Genomic DNA, 16730 nt, shown 5'->3' on the forward strand with positions numbered 1-16730 from the left:
TCCAGAAGAGGATTTAAAGCTGCTTTTTGGGCTGCTAGGAAATACAAACTTACTGAAGTTAAGAGAGGGAGAAGGTGGGGTGTAGTATGATATACTAGGATGAGGGAAAACGCGGGACTATGAAACAGGGTAGTTGCCAGGTAGGAAAGGGAGTGGAGTTTAGTGAACGTTGGTGTGGGGAAAGGGAGGCATTTTAAGTCATTAGTGTGGAGATTACCGTTTTTCAGCCAACAGTACTAACCTTAGGTATAAGCATGCAGTCTTACAGCACGCATATCCAGTAATTATTTGGAAGGATATTCACCAGAATGTTTAGTGGCTTTCACTTGTGAAGATGTTTGGGCTCATTTTTCCTTTCTTTTTTATTCTTTTAATTATTTAGATTTGAGTATTTTATAAAGTAGAAAATCAGAAGTGGATTATACCCATTTGCTTTTCTGGACAGTGGGGCTTTATCCAGTTTCAAGCAACAGCAAAACCAAAGGATTCATGTTTTATTCCACTTAAAATACATTTTAACGTTTTCTCAAAAATGCTAATCGCTTTATTATTTATTACAATGGAAAAAGTGCAGTAAGATAACATATTTTAAGGTTCAGCATTTCTTTCTGATTAGATCTTTGAGATACTGGTTAAACTCAAAAAGCTTAGCACCATTTAACTTTATTAGCTTTAACTTTTAAAATATACATAATGATATATACACTTATTTTTACGTTCTTTATTGTTTGCGTGTATGAAACTAGTTTATTCTTAGAATTTTTGTATTAAAAATTTTGGGGTACTGACACTTAAATGAAAAGTTTGATACTTAAAGTTTGTGGTTAGCTTATTGAATAGATATTGTAAAAGGTTATTGAAGGAGACCCTTAACCTGTATCTTCCCTCTCTCCTTTTTTTTTGTTTTTTTTTTGTTTTTTGAGATGGAGTTTCGCTCCTTGCCCAGGCCAGAGTACAATGGTGTGATCTCAGCTCAACACAACCTCCACCTCCTGGGTTCAATGATTCTCCTGCCTCAGCCTCCCTAGTAACTGGGATTACAGTCATGTGCCACCACACCCGGCTAATTGTGTATTTTCTTTTTTTTTTTTTTTTAGTAGAGATGGGTTTCTCCATGTTGGTCAGGCTGGTCTCGAACTCCCGACCTCAGGTGATCCGCCTGCTTTGGCCTCCCAAAGTGCTGGGATTACAGGTGTGAACCATCGTGCCTGGCCTCTGTCTTTTGATAATTTTAAAATTCTGTTTGGATATGTGTCTGTGTTATCTTGAATTGCTCAGAAGTGTTCAGCAGTGTAAATGTTGAACTGATGAAACTCTTTTGAACTTATTTTTCCTCTTTGGAATTACAGTTGATGTAATTGTATACATGTTTTTATTTTACATGCAGTTTATTCAGCTATTCAGATGCCTTTCTGAATATAAATGTTTTATTCAGACAACATGGTGGAAATAACATGTTAGAATCCTAAAGTTTATTTTCGGGGAGCATTTTACCTCTTTATACAGTAGTCTATATTTGAATTGAATTTTTTGCTTCAAACACTTAGACTTTACCAGTTAGGAATCCTTGGAGAAATATACTTTTTAGGTAGAATTCAGTCTGGACCAATCTGGAACCATACTACCATATTTTACCCTACAGAACTTAGTATAAGTTGTAAGCTGTATTATTTAATACTTTTATAATCCAAAATCTTGTGTGTTTTTTTAATTTTCTAAGTACTCATAAAATAACGATGTTCATTAGATTCAACAACAACAACAAAAAATTGTAGTTATTAGTGGTTTTGCAGCCTACTGATTCAGATCTGGGGCATTTTTGAAGTTACATTTTTGGCTCTTGTCACAGAATATGTACATACAGGAATGAGCGAGATATGTAAATAATGTATATGTCCAGAGAGTAGGATTTTATTAAAAGTAGATGTTAAGGATTCACTGCAAAATTTGGACAAGATCCTGAATTATACACCTTCAGTATGCAATATTACTTTCTGTAATAATGTTATATAACGTTATTATTTGTTATTTGGAGTGATTCATTGGTAGCTGGGAGAAAAGGTAGTGAGATTATGTTGCAGCTGTGCTTGATTTGTTTTACACTTTTGTAGAAACACCACCTCCTGGATACATCAGTGAAGATGGAGAAACAAGTGACCAACAGTTGAATCAAAGTATGGACACAGGTAAAAAAAAAAGTCTTTGAAAATTCCTCAGTTATTAGATATGCATTTCTTGTTTTGTTTAAAACTCACAGAAGATGTTACTCTTAGAGAGGTTGAGAAACATACCAAAAAAGATGATCTTCTATCTTGATTTAACATACCTGAACTACCAAAGGGGTCCATGTTGTCCCTGAAAAATTAACGTATGGTACTCTGCAGAATAATTATTTTTTAATTAGAGTAAATGAAAATTTGAAAACATGCACATGCTTTTATTTATTTTTAAGTATTTACTTCTGTTGAAAGTTTTAGTTAACCCTATGACTAAGTATCTCTCCATGATACAAGACCATAATTACTCAAATAAGAGATTTTCAGAGGAATTTGGGGGTGAAGGATGAGGAACAGCTTTTCACTGCTTTTTTTAACCTAATCGTGAGTTTTGAATTATAGTAGATTAATTTCTTATACTTAACTATCAACTCCAAACAGTGATGAAGAAAAAAATTAAAGCTTTAAATCATGTCTTATGTAATAAAATGTATAACTCAGCAGAACTAATAAATTATCAGTGAAATCACTTTGATGTCATTGTAATTGTACAGTTTGATTCATTTCACTCTATCTGTATCTTAACTATTGGACACCTTAATATTACAGCCTGATAGATTATACCATCATCTTTGTCCACATCTCAACACTAATGCATTCTTGGTTATGATAATCTAAATTAATTTTTAAATGGATTAACGTTGGTGGGGGAAGGAGGGGTTACAATAATTCTGTTGTTTAAATCCGTTTTTTAGACTCCCAGGTAAAGAAGTTTCTGCTGTAGCTAATCATACATTTGGGTCTTTACGAGTACCAGATAACTAAGAAAGGTAGATAATCTAATGAACATTGGAAATGACATGTTATACATCTTAATGCAAATATCTTAATGCACATGATATTTGACTTTCTGCATATGTTTTACTGAAATTAGATGTCAACTTTCTTCTTGAAGCAGTAATATTCTTTTTTGCCTGTGATGGACAGCTGTTACTGTGACATTTAAAAGTGAATGATAAGAAAAGATACTGAATGTCATAAGCCACAATGAGATGCTACCTCACACCTACTAGATGGCTATAATCAAAAAAAGGACAATAACAAATGTTGGTGAGGATGTGGAGAAATTGGAGTCCTCATATATTGCTGGTAGGAATGTTAAATGGTTCAGGACTTTGGAAAAGTTTGCTGTTCCTCAAAAAGTTAAATATAGAGTTAACGTATTGTGGCCAGCTATGTACCCAAGTGAATTGAAAACATGTCTACTCAAAAACTTGTACATGACCGTTTATGCAGGCGTTATTCTTAATATTCAAAGTTAGAAACAACTCAGATGTCCATCAAATGATGAATGGATAAATAACATGAGATGTGTTTCTGCAGTAGAATTATTCAGCCATGTAAAGGAATGATAGTACAGCATGAAGTGTGGCAACATGGATGGACCTTGAAAGCAGTATGTTAAGTGAAAGAAGCCAGGAAAAAAAGGCTGCAGGGATTCTAATTAGTGCACAGACACCTATTCAACAATATAACTGAAACCACAAATATGAGTATTGGTTATATATGATAAATGAATCAAAGTCAAAAATGGAGAACAAACTGAATCAGCCAGCTAAAATAATTGCAGTGTTGGGGCTAACTTTGAACCCAACCTAATATTTCTGTTTCAGTGGAGCAATGTTACTGGCTTTCTGAATGACACGTTTAAAATTACTGTATGACAATGGGAATATGTGATTCATGAGATGCCAACAGTTGGTTTGGCTGCCAGCCTCTTAACCAATATCAGTTTCTGTCTCGGGGCCATGACAGGAAACACAATTCTGACTGATGCAGGGCTCCAATTTAGAGCAAAGGTGGCCACCTCTCTAACTCTGGTTCATACCTTCCAGAGGGAGGGGCATAATTAAATTCATCTTCCATAACCTGCTGGGAAAAAAAATGAATTGAAAAAATGTTAAAGGGGCAACCAGAGGATAAATTAGGCATAATAAGTAACTATATGGACAAGCACTTGTTACTTTTTTCTTTTTTTTAATTGAGATTTCTCTGATCAAGACTTTATTCTTCCTTTATAGTCTTGTGGACATTAGAGATCAGGCTGGACATCGTAAGAAATTTAGAAGTTTGATTAACCTCTGTAATATTGTATAATCAGTCCCTTTTCAAGTCATGATTTTTATGAACATATTTATTCTAACAGGTATATAGAAAAATAGAACATAATAGATCGTAAGATGTGGATTTCATAACCCACCAGTTTTGTATCTTCTACATACACTGTGCTTGGTCCAAGATATACAAAGAGACTTAAAGGGTTTTTTAATCTGCCTGTGTCCCAGAAGATAAAATGAGGTCCTGACCTCCCATGCCTCAGAATATGGCCTTGTTTGGAAGTAGCATCTTTGTAAAGGTAATTGTTTAAGATGAAGTCATACTGAAGTGCGATGGGCCCTAATTCTATATGACTGGTGTCTTTAAGAGATAGGGAGGAATGTGCCATATGAAGATGGAGGCAGGTAACTGGAGTTAGCACCTGCAAGCTGAGCAATTCCTAGGATAGTTGGGAAACCCAAAAGCTTAAGAGAAAGGCATGGAACAGCTTCTCCCCTTGAGCCTTTGAGAGAGCATGGCTTTGCTGACACCTTGACTTGGCACTTAGGTCTTCCAAAGCTCTGAGAAAATAAATTTCTGTTGTTTTAAACCACCCAGTTTGTGGTATTTTGTTAGAGCAAGCCCTAGGAAGCTGATACAGTGAGTATTAAGATTTTGAGAGTATCCTACTAGTATGTATATTTAATTATTTGTAAGTTATATACAGGCACTTCATGTACATTTTAAAATGTATACAAAAATTAGAAATTGAAGGATGAGATTAAATAGAAAATATGTTTTAATTTTTTCTTTTTGTAAACTAGTAGTTTCGTGTACTCCTAGACAGTGTTCACATACACTCCACTTACAAGACTGCTTTTCTTAACCAAATGCATATAATCAAAATAGCATAGTGGGACTCTGAGCTTGACTACTTGAGTTTGAAATGTTCCTCTTCCATATACTAGCTAGGTAGCCTAGTTTTTAAATCTGTAAAATAGGGACAATAATAGCATTTAACTCATAGAGTATTAACAGGTCTTATATTTATAAGGCATCTATGGGTTCCTAACCTGTAATAAGCACTGTATGAATGTAGTTAAAGAAAATGTTAGGAGGAGTTAACCATTAAGAAAAAGGAAGATAGTGGATTGCACAAAAATTTGAAGGAAAGTGAAGAATTGAGATCCAGACACAGAAGCACTTGACCTTTGTTGTTTAGGATCATCTCTATAAAATAAGAAAGTAAGATTTTTGTCAAAAATGAGGGGTCAGGTTTGACAACTTCAGGATAAAAGTCTTAATAACAATGCCTTTTCTCTGCCATGTGTTAAACAGTTTTTTATGTAGATGTATATAGCATGTCTTTCATTAGATAAATTTTTTAGTATTTTATACTTTCAGTGCTGTTATACACATTTTTGTTATTACATTTTATTTTCCAGTTGTTCCTAGGATATGGGAAATATTTGATTTTTTGGTTCTAGAATTCTGTAGATTCTTGAGGTTTTCTGCATACACAACCATGTCATCTGTTGATAAGGACAGTTTTTCTTTTATCTTTTTTTTTTTCTTTTTGAGACGGAGTTTTACTCTTGTTGCCCAGGCTGGAGTGCAGTGGCACGATCTCGGTTCATTGTAACCTCTGCCTCCCACGTTCAGGCGATCCTCCTGAGTAGCTGGGATTACAGGCATGCAACTCCTCACCCAGCTAATTTTTTGTATTTTTAGTAGAGATGGGGTTTCTCCATGTTGGTCAGGCTGATCTCGAACTCCCAACCTCAGGTGATCCACCCGCCTCGGCCTCTCAAAGTGCTGGGATTACAGGCATGAGCCACGGTGCCCGACTGACAGTTTTTCTTTTTTTCCCATCTTTATGCTTTTTTCTTTTTCTGTCCTAAGACCTACAGTAAACTGTTGAAGTTATAAGAATGGACATTTTTGCATTGTTCTGATTATAGGAAGAATACATTTCGCAATTCCCCCTTTAAATATGATGTTAATTGTGGATATTTTGGAGATTGTATCTGATTGAGGAAGTTCTTTTTCCTTTTTGTTCTTCATGTTTTAAGTGTGTTTTATGAATGGCTGTTGGATTTTGTCCAATGTTTTTTCTGCATTTATAAAGAGGATCATATAGTTGTCATGGATTTCAATTGTTTTATTTTTGAGAATTTTTCCATCTATGTTTATGAGAGATTGGTCTGTAGGGTTTTTCCCCTTGTTATGTGTTCATTAGTTTCAATATCATAAAATGTGTTGGAAAGGGCTTTCTCCTGTTTTCTGAAAGTGTTTCTTTAAGGTTGGCATTATTTCTTTCTTAAATTTTTGATAGGGCTGGGCATGGTGGTTCTTGCCTGTAATCCTAGCACTTTAGGAGGCCAAGGCTGGAGAATTGCTTGAGCACAGGAGGTCGAGACCAAACTAGGGAACAAAGCAAGATGCCATCTCTACAAAAAAATTTTTTTTTTTTTAATTAGCCAGGGGTAGTGGCATTCACCTGTGGTCTCAGCTACTTTAGAGGCTAAGGTGGGAGGGTCACTTGAGCCCAGGAGGTTGAGGTTACATTGAGCCACGTTTGTGCCGCTGCACTCCAGCCTGGGCAACAGTGAGACCTTGTATTCAGAAAAAAGTTTGCTAGATTTTACCAGAGAAACCATCTCTTGTAGGAAAACGTTTTTTAAATTGAGGATTATTTACATTTTTAATTTTGTGTATGTATTTGATAAACTTGTATTTTGTTAGAAATGTGTTCATTTCATCTAAGTTGTAGGATTGATTAATTGAGACAGGATCTCACTTTGTTGCCCAGGCTGGAGTGCAGTGGCCTGGTTGGCTCACTGCAGCCTCAACCTCCCAGGCTCAGGCAGTCTTCCCCACTATAGCCTCCTGCAGAGCTGGGACCACAGGAACATGCTACTGAACCTGGTTAATGTTTGTGTTTTATGTAGAGATGGGATTTCACCAGGTTGCCCAGGCTGGAGAATTTATTGATATAAAGTTATTTCTGATATTTGTTATTCCTTTCGTGTATGTGAGATCCATTTTAAAATTTATAATGTTAGTAATTTGACTTTTTAATTTTTTATTAGAACATCTTGCAAGGGATTTATCAGTAGTCTCAAAGGACCAATTTTTTGTCTTGTTCATTTTTGTCTTTGTCTCTTTTCTGTTTTATTTGTATTCATCATCTTTTTGTCTACTTACTTTTCATTTAATCTGCTCTTTTTCTGTCCTCTTGTGTTATACATTTAGATCATTGATTTGTTTATAATGTAAGCATTTAAAGCTATAATTTTCCCTCTAAGCTTTATGTTAGCTCTATATTACAAATTTTTTGTTGTTTTTTAATTATCACTTAATTATTTTCTAATTCTTCTTAACTCATGAGTTATTTAGAAGTTTGGGTTTTTCTTAGGAGTGTGAGGATTTTCTAGATACTTCATTGATTTTTAATTTAATTCTGTTATAGTCCAACATATAGTGTGTGTGACTTTAGTCCTTGGAAATTTATGAAAATTATTTTATGCTACAACATGTAACTTATCTTGATAAGAGTCCCATATATAGTTGGAAAGAATGTATATACTATAGTGTTCCAAATGTCATTTAGGTCCAGGTGGTTGATGGTGTTTAAATCTTCTTAATTCTTTATGATTTTTAAAAAAATCTCCGTATTTTGTCAGTTATGATTGGTGTTAAAATCTTCAGCTCTGATTTTAGAGTCATGTGTTTCTGCCTTTAGTCCTGTCAGTTTTTGCTTCATGTATCTTTAACCTCTGTAATTAGAAGATAATACATTTAGAATTACTACATCTTCCTAATGAATTTACCCTAATTATAAAATGCATTTCATATTAACATCACCATATCTTCTTTCTTACCTCCGGTTACATGATATATTTTTAATTGTTTCAGTCTATCCGAATCTTTATATTTATAGTGTGTTTCTTGTGGCCAGCATATTTTTGGTTTCATTTAATCTAACAATTTTTGTCTTTTAGTTGGAAATTGAGTTCACTTATATTTAGAGGAATTATTGATACTGGGTTTAGGCTACCATTTTGCAATTGTTTGTCTGTTCTCTCTGGTTTTTGTTTATCTGTTTGTTTTCCTGCCTTTTAGACTAATCAAATAATTTTTGTTTCATTCTGTTTACTCTCTTGGCTTTTTACCAATAACACTTAGTATTATTTTCTCAGTTGGCATTCTTGTGATTACATTGTACTTATCATGTTATACCTAGAAGGTTACTTCAGTTGTAATATTTTACAATGTCACGTAAAATTTAAGAACTTTATACCACTCTAATTTCATTCATCCACTTCTGTTGTTTGTACTATTATTGACATATATTTTACTTAATAAAAATGTATAAACCCCAAAGTACAGTGTTATTTTTGCTTTTTTTTTTTTTTTTTTTTTTTTTTGAGACGGAGTCTCCGTCTGTTGCCCAGACTGGAATGCAGTGGTGTGATCTTGGCTCATTGCAAGCTCCACCTCCTGGGTTCGTGCCATTCTCCTGCCTCAACCTCCTGAGTAGCTGGGACTACAGGTGCCTGCCACCACGCCTGGCTAATTTTTTTTTGTGCTTTTTTTTGTTTGTTTGTTTGTTTTTGTATTTTTAGTAGAGACGGGGTTTCACCATGTTAGCCAGGATGGTCTCGATCTGACATCGTGATCCGCCTACTTCAGCCTCCCAAAGTGCTGGGATTACAGGCGTGAGCCACTGCACCTGGCTATTTTTGCTTTTGATATCAAGTTGACTTTTCAAGAAAATTAGAAGGGATAAAAAGGAGTGTTACATTTACTTACATATTTATCACTTTTGCTCCTTTTTGATGCTTTTTATTCCTTTAACTGCAGAACATTTCCTTCAGTTGTTTTAGCACCATTTTGTAGAGACTCTCCTTTCTCCATTGATTTACATTGGCTCCTTTGTTGAAAATCAAGTGATAATATGTATGTGATCCTGACTTTGGGTCTTCTTTTAATCCAATTAAATGAATTTTTCATTTCAGATCATTTATTTTTTAGCTATATAATTTCCATTTTAAAGTCTTTGATAATTTATGTCCAGTTAATATGTAACATGGCCTGCTTTTGTTGACTGTTTTATCTCTTGATTATGGGTCATTCTTTCCCCCTCCATCTTTGAATGTCTCTTGTTTTTTAATTGGATAGTGGGTGTTGTATATAAAATAATATTAGAGGCTAAAATAGATACACTGTCTTTGGAAAGACCAACTCTTTTCTCTCTCCAGTTGCTAAGTTGAAGGGCTGATTCTTTCCCTACCCTTAGGATTTGAGTTGGAAAGGTGATAATTTGGTGCTTTAATATCACATCACTCAGGTTTCAGGGAGGGTCAGTTCCCTACCTTATCAGGACTTTCAGATATGAATATGGCAAGACTGTATATTCTCATTTCTTTCCAGCCTTGCCCAAGACTTCCTATGCTACTATGTACTCAGCTAAAGACATGTATTGGAACCGACTGGTGAAGAGGAGCTCTGTGCTTGCAGCTTCTTAGATTCCCGTCATCTGTGCATGGCCTTTTGAAATTTTAGTTGGCTTCTCCTTTGGCAAGCGCAGTCCTTTGCCTGTGTCCTGACTTGGCAGTTGCTGTCAGTAGTGAAAGTGATTACCATTCTGTTAACCAAGGAGGAGCTCATCCCTGTCTTTAAATTAGTTCATACGGACTTGCTTGGATCTATATCTATATAATAACTTTAAAGAAAAATAGGATTTTTGTTTGTTTGTTTAACCACTATTTTCTTACTGCTATTTCAGAAGCAAAGATTTTCCCCAATCTTCTACATACTAAGTATAAGGGGAACTCTGTAGGAGTTTCTAATAAAAACAAAAGCAGCCTTTTTTCTCATTATGAACAGAATTATGCTCATAGAAAATATGGAAATATATAAAACCTAAGATGCTATCACATTGGGGATTAAGTTTTTTAAAACAAGAAATGAGAAAATGGTCATTCATGCATTATATATTTCATAAGCTGAATTTGACAATTATAATGTTGTCTCACTTTGGCAGGGAAGCTTAATCTCTTATTTTTACCATTATTCTATGTCACATAAAAGTTAAACAGTGTTCTACACATAAGATTATGATACAGCATTTCGAATTATACAACAAATGGATGTTCATTATAAAAAATTAGACAGCATAGGCAAGACAGGAAAACTTAAGCATTACATATAATTGCATCTAGCAAAAAATTAAAATTTTAAAAGGTTCAACTTTTACCAGAAATTAAAAAAAAAATGCTGTCACGAACCTATTAAAAAATAGCTAGAAAATGACAGAGAAATTCAGTAGGATGTCAGATTCTAGAGTTCCTGTTCTTGTTTACTACACTGTATCTCTGGCTGGTTTTAGGTGACATGGGGGAGAAATGGATGCTTTTGATACATATTGCTGAGGCTTAGAATATGACTAGTGATCATATTTGGGATAAGGTTGAAGAAGCAACCCAGGATGATTCCCAGTTTTCTGGAAGGTTTGTGAACACTTTGGTCTGTATTCAGTAAATTAGACTTTTTAAAGCGTACATTTTTATTGTGTATGTTTAAGGTATATAACGTGATATTTGGTGTATGTCGTGAAGTGGTTATTGTAGTCAACTAAATCCATCATCTCACATAGTTACCTTTTTATGTGTGTGATAAGAGTACCTAACATTGACTCAGTAAATTTCCAGTATACAACACAATATTGTAACTGTAGTCCTCAGGTTGTACATTAAATCTCTGGGCATATCTTACGTATCTGCAACTGTATACCCTTTGACCTGTAATCCCCCGGTTTTCCCCCTAACCTGTAATCACCATTTTATTATTTTTCTATGTATTTGGCTTTAAAAAAAAACCCACATATGAGATTATGTCATGTTTCTTATTCTGTGTCTACCTCATTTCCCTTAGCATAGTGTCTTCCAGATTCATCCATGCCAGAAGTGGTAGGATCTCCCTTTTTAAGGCAGAATAACGTTCAATTGTGTGTATAACCCACCATTTGTTTATTCGTTCATCTGTTGATGGGACACATGAGTTGTTTTCTGTATCTTTGCTATTGTGAATAAAAGCAGCAAGAGAAAAAGCAGTGTGCCACGTAACAAGGGAGTCTTCATTAATCAGTCAGATTTTTCAGCAGAAAAGTTTGCAGGCCAGGAGAGATGGGTGGTGTATTTAAAGTGCTCAAAGAATTAAAAACCAAAACTGAAATTAGCTGGATGTGTTGGTACGCACCTGTGGTCCCAGCTACTCAGGAGGCTGAGGTGGGAAAATTGCTTGAGACTAGGAAGTGGAGATTGTAATAGTAAGCCAAGATTGTGCCACTGCCCTCCAACCTGGGTGACAGAGTGAGACCTCGTTTAAAAAAAAAGTACCCCTGCCAACTGAGAATACTATAATCAGTAAAGCTGTCCTTCAAGAATGAAGGAGAAATAAAAAATTTCTCAGACAAACAAAAGCTGAGGGAGTTCATCAGTGCTGGTGTGGTGAGGATGGGGAGCAACAGGCACACTCATTTATTGCTGGTCAAAATGAAAAATGGTATAGCCACTTTGGAAGATAGTTTGGTGATTTCTTACAAAACTAACCATATTCTTACCATATGGTTTAGCAGTCTTGCTTCTCCTTGGTATTTACCCAAATGAATTGAAAACTTAGGTCTACACAAAAACCTGCAGATGGATGTTCATAGTAGCTTTATTTATAATTTCCAAAACTTGGAAGCAACCAAGATGTCTTTAATAGGTGACTAGATAAATAAACTGATACATCCAAGCAATGTACAATAGGTCCTCAAGTAATGTCATTTCATTACAATGTTGATGATTGGGGAAATTTGGTTTTGTTGTAGTTATTTTGCTTAAGTCAGTTTCCAAAAAACCTATGGAAGATGTTAAATGAAGACTTACTATATATGACATTCTGGAGAAGGCAGAACTATGGAGACAGTAGAAAGATAAGTGGTTATTGAGGCTTTGTGGGAGGGAAAGAGGACTAGGTGGAGCACAGGGCATTTACAGGGCAGTGAAACTACTCTGTTTGATACTATAAATGGATACACATCATTATACATTTGTCAAAACCCAGAAAATGTATAACATAGTGAGCCCTAATGTAAATTATGGACTTTTGGTAATAATGTGTTGTAGGTTCATTATTGTAACAAATGGACCATTGTGGTTTGTGGATATTGATAGGAAATTTGGGGAAGCAGGGCAGGGGTCATGTGGGAGCTCTTTGTACGAAACTTCTGTTCAGTTTTGCCGTGATCTTGAAACTACTCTAAAAAAATAGTATATTTTAAAAATTAAAACAATTTAATGTCACCTTAAAAGATATAACATTTTTTAAAAAAAAAATCCTGGGTATTTGCAAATAGATGACAAGTCTAAGAACTGATTTTTAAGTTTAAAAACTTACAAATCAAGAAGAAAAAGATAGTTAATAGAATTGGCTAAAAGAACAGGAATACACTATTTACAACAAAAACAAGAAATTAAAAAATTGCTCCCTTAAAACCTATCATATTGGTAGATGTCAACATGTAGTGACACAGTGTGAAGAAACACTAGCTTTTAAATTCTTGGTGAGATGAAACATTTTTGAGAGGGTATTTTGGCACTTATAAAAGTTTAACACATTTCGTTTGACATTTGTTAATTTGTCAAAGGTTTGACAAATGTATCCCACAAATATCTGTAAATTTGTATGCGAAGATACACGCACAGGGATTTCTCTGGATGGTTTAGCTGTAAGTAGACACTGCTAATTCACAGTGGATCTCAAATAGGATATTTATATTTCTCCTAAGTGGAAGGCCTGTGGTAGGCGAGGTTTCAGTAACAGCATTTATGTATGAATAATTCATAGGCTAATCATTAGTTACTTGCCTCTGGTTTTTTAAAAAAATTTTTTTAAAGGCTTCTATTAATTGCTAGCTTATTTTAAGTTTGTAAAATTTGTCTTTTTTGTAATCTGTAATTCTAACGTATCCCATCTGACTGAACGCCTGTTAATTTAAATGATCCTACTGGTCATTTCTAAGTATTTAATAGAGGAGTAAACAGTTAAAAGATATTAATAATTGTGCAGTTTCCTCCATTTCTAATAGTGACTTTGTTTATTTTATATTGGCTTCAGGAAACAGCAGTGAATTTTAGCTTATTGTTCCGAATATATTTTGACCTTTCTTAGTTGTACCTGTTGTGACTTACCAACAGATTTTTCAAACTGAGAAAAAAGGAGCATAATTATGTTGTGGAAGACTGTTCTGTCTTGTAAAAAATAAGCATCTCTTCTCTGTTTCTGATTCATTTATTTATCTAGGGCTGCTGTTTCACCTTTATTGCCTGGTATTTTATGTCGTGGTTATAATGGTGTGTGGTAGGGAGGAGGTGTGTAAGACAGTCTGACCTATCTTACTCTTTTTTTTTTTTTTTTCTCTTGAGACGGAGTCTCGCCCTGTTGCCCAGGCTGGAGTGCAGTGGGATGTCCTCAGCTCACTGCAACCTCCACCTCCTGGATTCAAGCGATTCTTCTGCCTTAGCCTTCCGGGTAGCTGGGATTACAGGTGTGCACCACCACGCCCGACTAAGTTTTGTGTTTTCAGTAGAGATGGGGTTTCACTGTGTTGGCCAGGCTGGTCTCAAACTCCTGACCTTGTGATCCACCCACCTCAGTCTCCCAAAGTGCTGGGATTACAGGCGTGAGCCACCGTGCCTGGCCTGACCTATCTTATTCTACAGTTATGCTCTTGGTATACATTTGAAGCTTGGGTCATGCTCTTTTAGGTAACTTTCCCTAAACGTGTAGAGAATGATGATCATAAAACATTTTTTATATTTTTACTAAGATTATTTAACAACGCTTACAGCAAATGTGTTTTAAAATTGAGTTGCATGGAATTGAGCAGACTAGTCGCACCTTGATTTTTCATCTGTTGTCTCTGGTGGTTCTTATTTTGTATATTTGTGCCCCCTTACTTTCTTGATTAGATTTAGCCTGTTTACCCAAAAGAAAAAACATCATTTTCTAAGAAAGTGTAATTTACCAAAACTGACTCCAGAAAATAGAGCTATCTGAACAAGTCACCCTTCATAGAATAATGTCTCATAGTAAACACTAGAAAGTTACTAACTATAAATAATTTCACAGAAGAATTCTACCAAACTTTTGAAGAATATGCTGTTATAATACTGTTTAAACCTTTTCAGAGGATAAAATTGCTAGATTGTAATAACATTGACCACAGAGCCTTACAAACATAGCACTCATGTAAATTTTCAGGCTCATATTGCTTGAGACTATTGATGCAAAAATCCTAAATAAGTATTTTATTGCTGTCAGCCTCAAAGCCAATGCCATGCTTAATGGGAAAAATGGTAGAAACATTACTCTAAAAGTCAAGAGTAAGATACCCACCGTCATCACTGTTTTATCCCAAAGTGTGACAGTAACCCAAAGATGATTGATAAATCATGTAGAAGGTTTTTTTTTTTTTTAGTGCTACATGATCAAAATTAGGAGTAAGAGTCATAAGACCAATGACTAAATATTTGTAACTCATACCATAAGAAGTCTTATATCCCTAATATATATAAAGAGCTTTCGAATGATCAGTAAGAAAATGATCAACATCACAAAAAAAAAAAGAATAGGCTATTACAGAAAGGAAATACAATGTAAACATGTGTAAAGCTACTCAAAATTAATACTGTACTTGTGACCATGTTTTCATCTAGAAGCAATAACACCACAGTCATCCCTTTACTATATTCTGACTGGGAATGTAAACTGGTACAACCTTGATGAATGATAATTTTACCCAAATCTATCAAAATTGCAAGTGCACAAACCTTTCGACCTGGCAGTTTCTTTAAGAATGTATCCTTCAGATGTGATTGGAAGCATGCAGAATGGTCAAGATTAGTTATTGCAATCTTAAAGCGTTGGTTCTTGTAGCAAAAGATTGAAAATAGCCTGAATATCCATCAGTATGGGATCCCAGTGTTATGTGACTAATAACACATTGTGAACAATCTGGTAGAATAATATAGAAGATCAAAAATGGTTACCACTTGTGTATGAAAAGAAAGGACACAGAACAAAAATGTATTTGCTTATGTGGTTCATAGAATATTTTGGAAAGATACCTAAGGAACTGTCAGCATTAAGTATCTTTGGGAAGATGAACTGGTGGGCTGGAAGCCAAAACTGTTGCACCTTTTATACAGGAACCCCCCACCTTTTCTCCCACCCACCCCCCACAAATGAAATTTAAGCGCTATATATCCTGAATTCTTGGTATTTAAATTATCTTTGTATTATTGTTGATAATTATTACCATATAAAACCAGTTTTATGATTACTTGATCAGAAGTTCTGGAAATACTTCATTTATTTTTAAATTAAATCCTTTTGTTTTAGGCTCTCCAGCAGAACTATCTCCTACTACTCTTTCCCCTGTTAATCATAGCTTGGGTAAGTTGCAAATACGTTCCCCTCATCATGTTTATACTATATCACCTACTTAATAATAAAAATCTTCTCTAGGAGTTATTTTTTATATATCGGAGAAAGGGATCCTAATGAATAACCAAATCATTATATGTGTAGTTTACAATAGTGCTTTTTAAAAAGAATATTGATGCCATCCCTCAAAATTATTAAGTCTTTTCTGACACACATAAGAAATAGGTATAATCTTTTTATTATTGAAATCGTATTCCTCATAGAAAATTATGTAACCTATTATGGCTAGATTTTTATGGTTATGTTTTATGATGTAGCAATTAATAACAGGTATGGTATTACATATATATATACACATTGACATAAATATGTATATGTAGTATGGGGGTTATATATATATGAGAGTGTGCGTGTATATGTACAAATGTGTATGTGTATGGTCCCTTCATAACCGTGAGTTCAACCTACAGATTCAACCAACTGCAGACTGAAAATACTCGGGAAAAAATGAAAATAACAATATAAACTAATACAAATTTTAAACTAATACAAATTTTATTTATTTATTTTTATTTATTTTTTGAGACAGAGTCTCGCTCTGTCGCCCAGGCTAGAGTGCAGTGGCGCGATCTTGGCTCACTGCAACCTCTGTGTCCTGGGTTCAAGCAGTTCTCTGCCTCAGCCTCCTGAGTAGCTGGGACTACAGGTGCATGCTGCCACACCCAGCTAATTTTTGTATTTTTAGTAGAAACAGGATTTCACTATGTTGCCCAGGCTGGTCTCAAACTCCTGGCCTCAAATGATCCACCCACCTCGTCCTCTTAAAGTGCTGGGATTACAGACGTGAGCCACCGTGCTGGGCCCAAATTTTAAAATACTGTATAACAACTATTTGTATAGTGTTTACATTGTTAGGTA

The 16730-nt window shown here is 34.8% G+C and overlaps 1 protein-coding gene across 3 annotated transcripts in view; it reads left to right on the top strand.

The window, feature by feature from the left end:
- Window positions 1-16730, top strand: part of SMAD2 (SMAD family member 2) — an 89411-nt gene that overhangs the window by 63605 nt on the left and 9076 nt on the right. For all 3 annotated transcript variants that reach the window (XM_007974097.3, XM_007974098.3, XM_073006332.1), the window contains 2 exons: window positions 2112-2186; window positions 15768-15821. In XM_007974097.3, the coding sequence (XP_007972288.1) occupies window positions 2112-2186; window positions 15768-15821 (129 nt within the window). The remainder of the gene's footprint in view (window positions 1-2111; window positions 2187-15767; window positions 15822-16730) is intronic.

The sequence above is a fragment of the Chlorocebus sabaeus genome, chromosome 18 (assembly GCF_047675955.1).
Source record: "Chlorocebus sabaeus isolate Y175 chromosome 18, mChlSab1.0.hap1, whole genome shotgun sequence".
NCBI classification, from domain to species: Eukaryota; Metazoa; Chordata; class Mammalia; order Primates; family Cercopithecidae; genus Chlorocebus; species Chlorocebus sabaeus.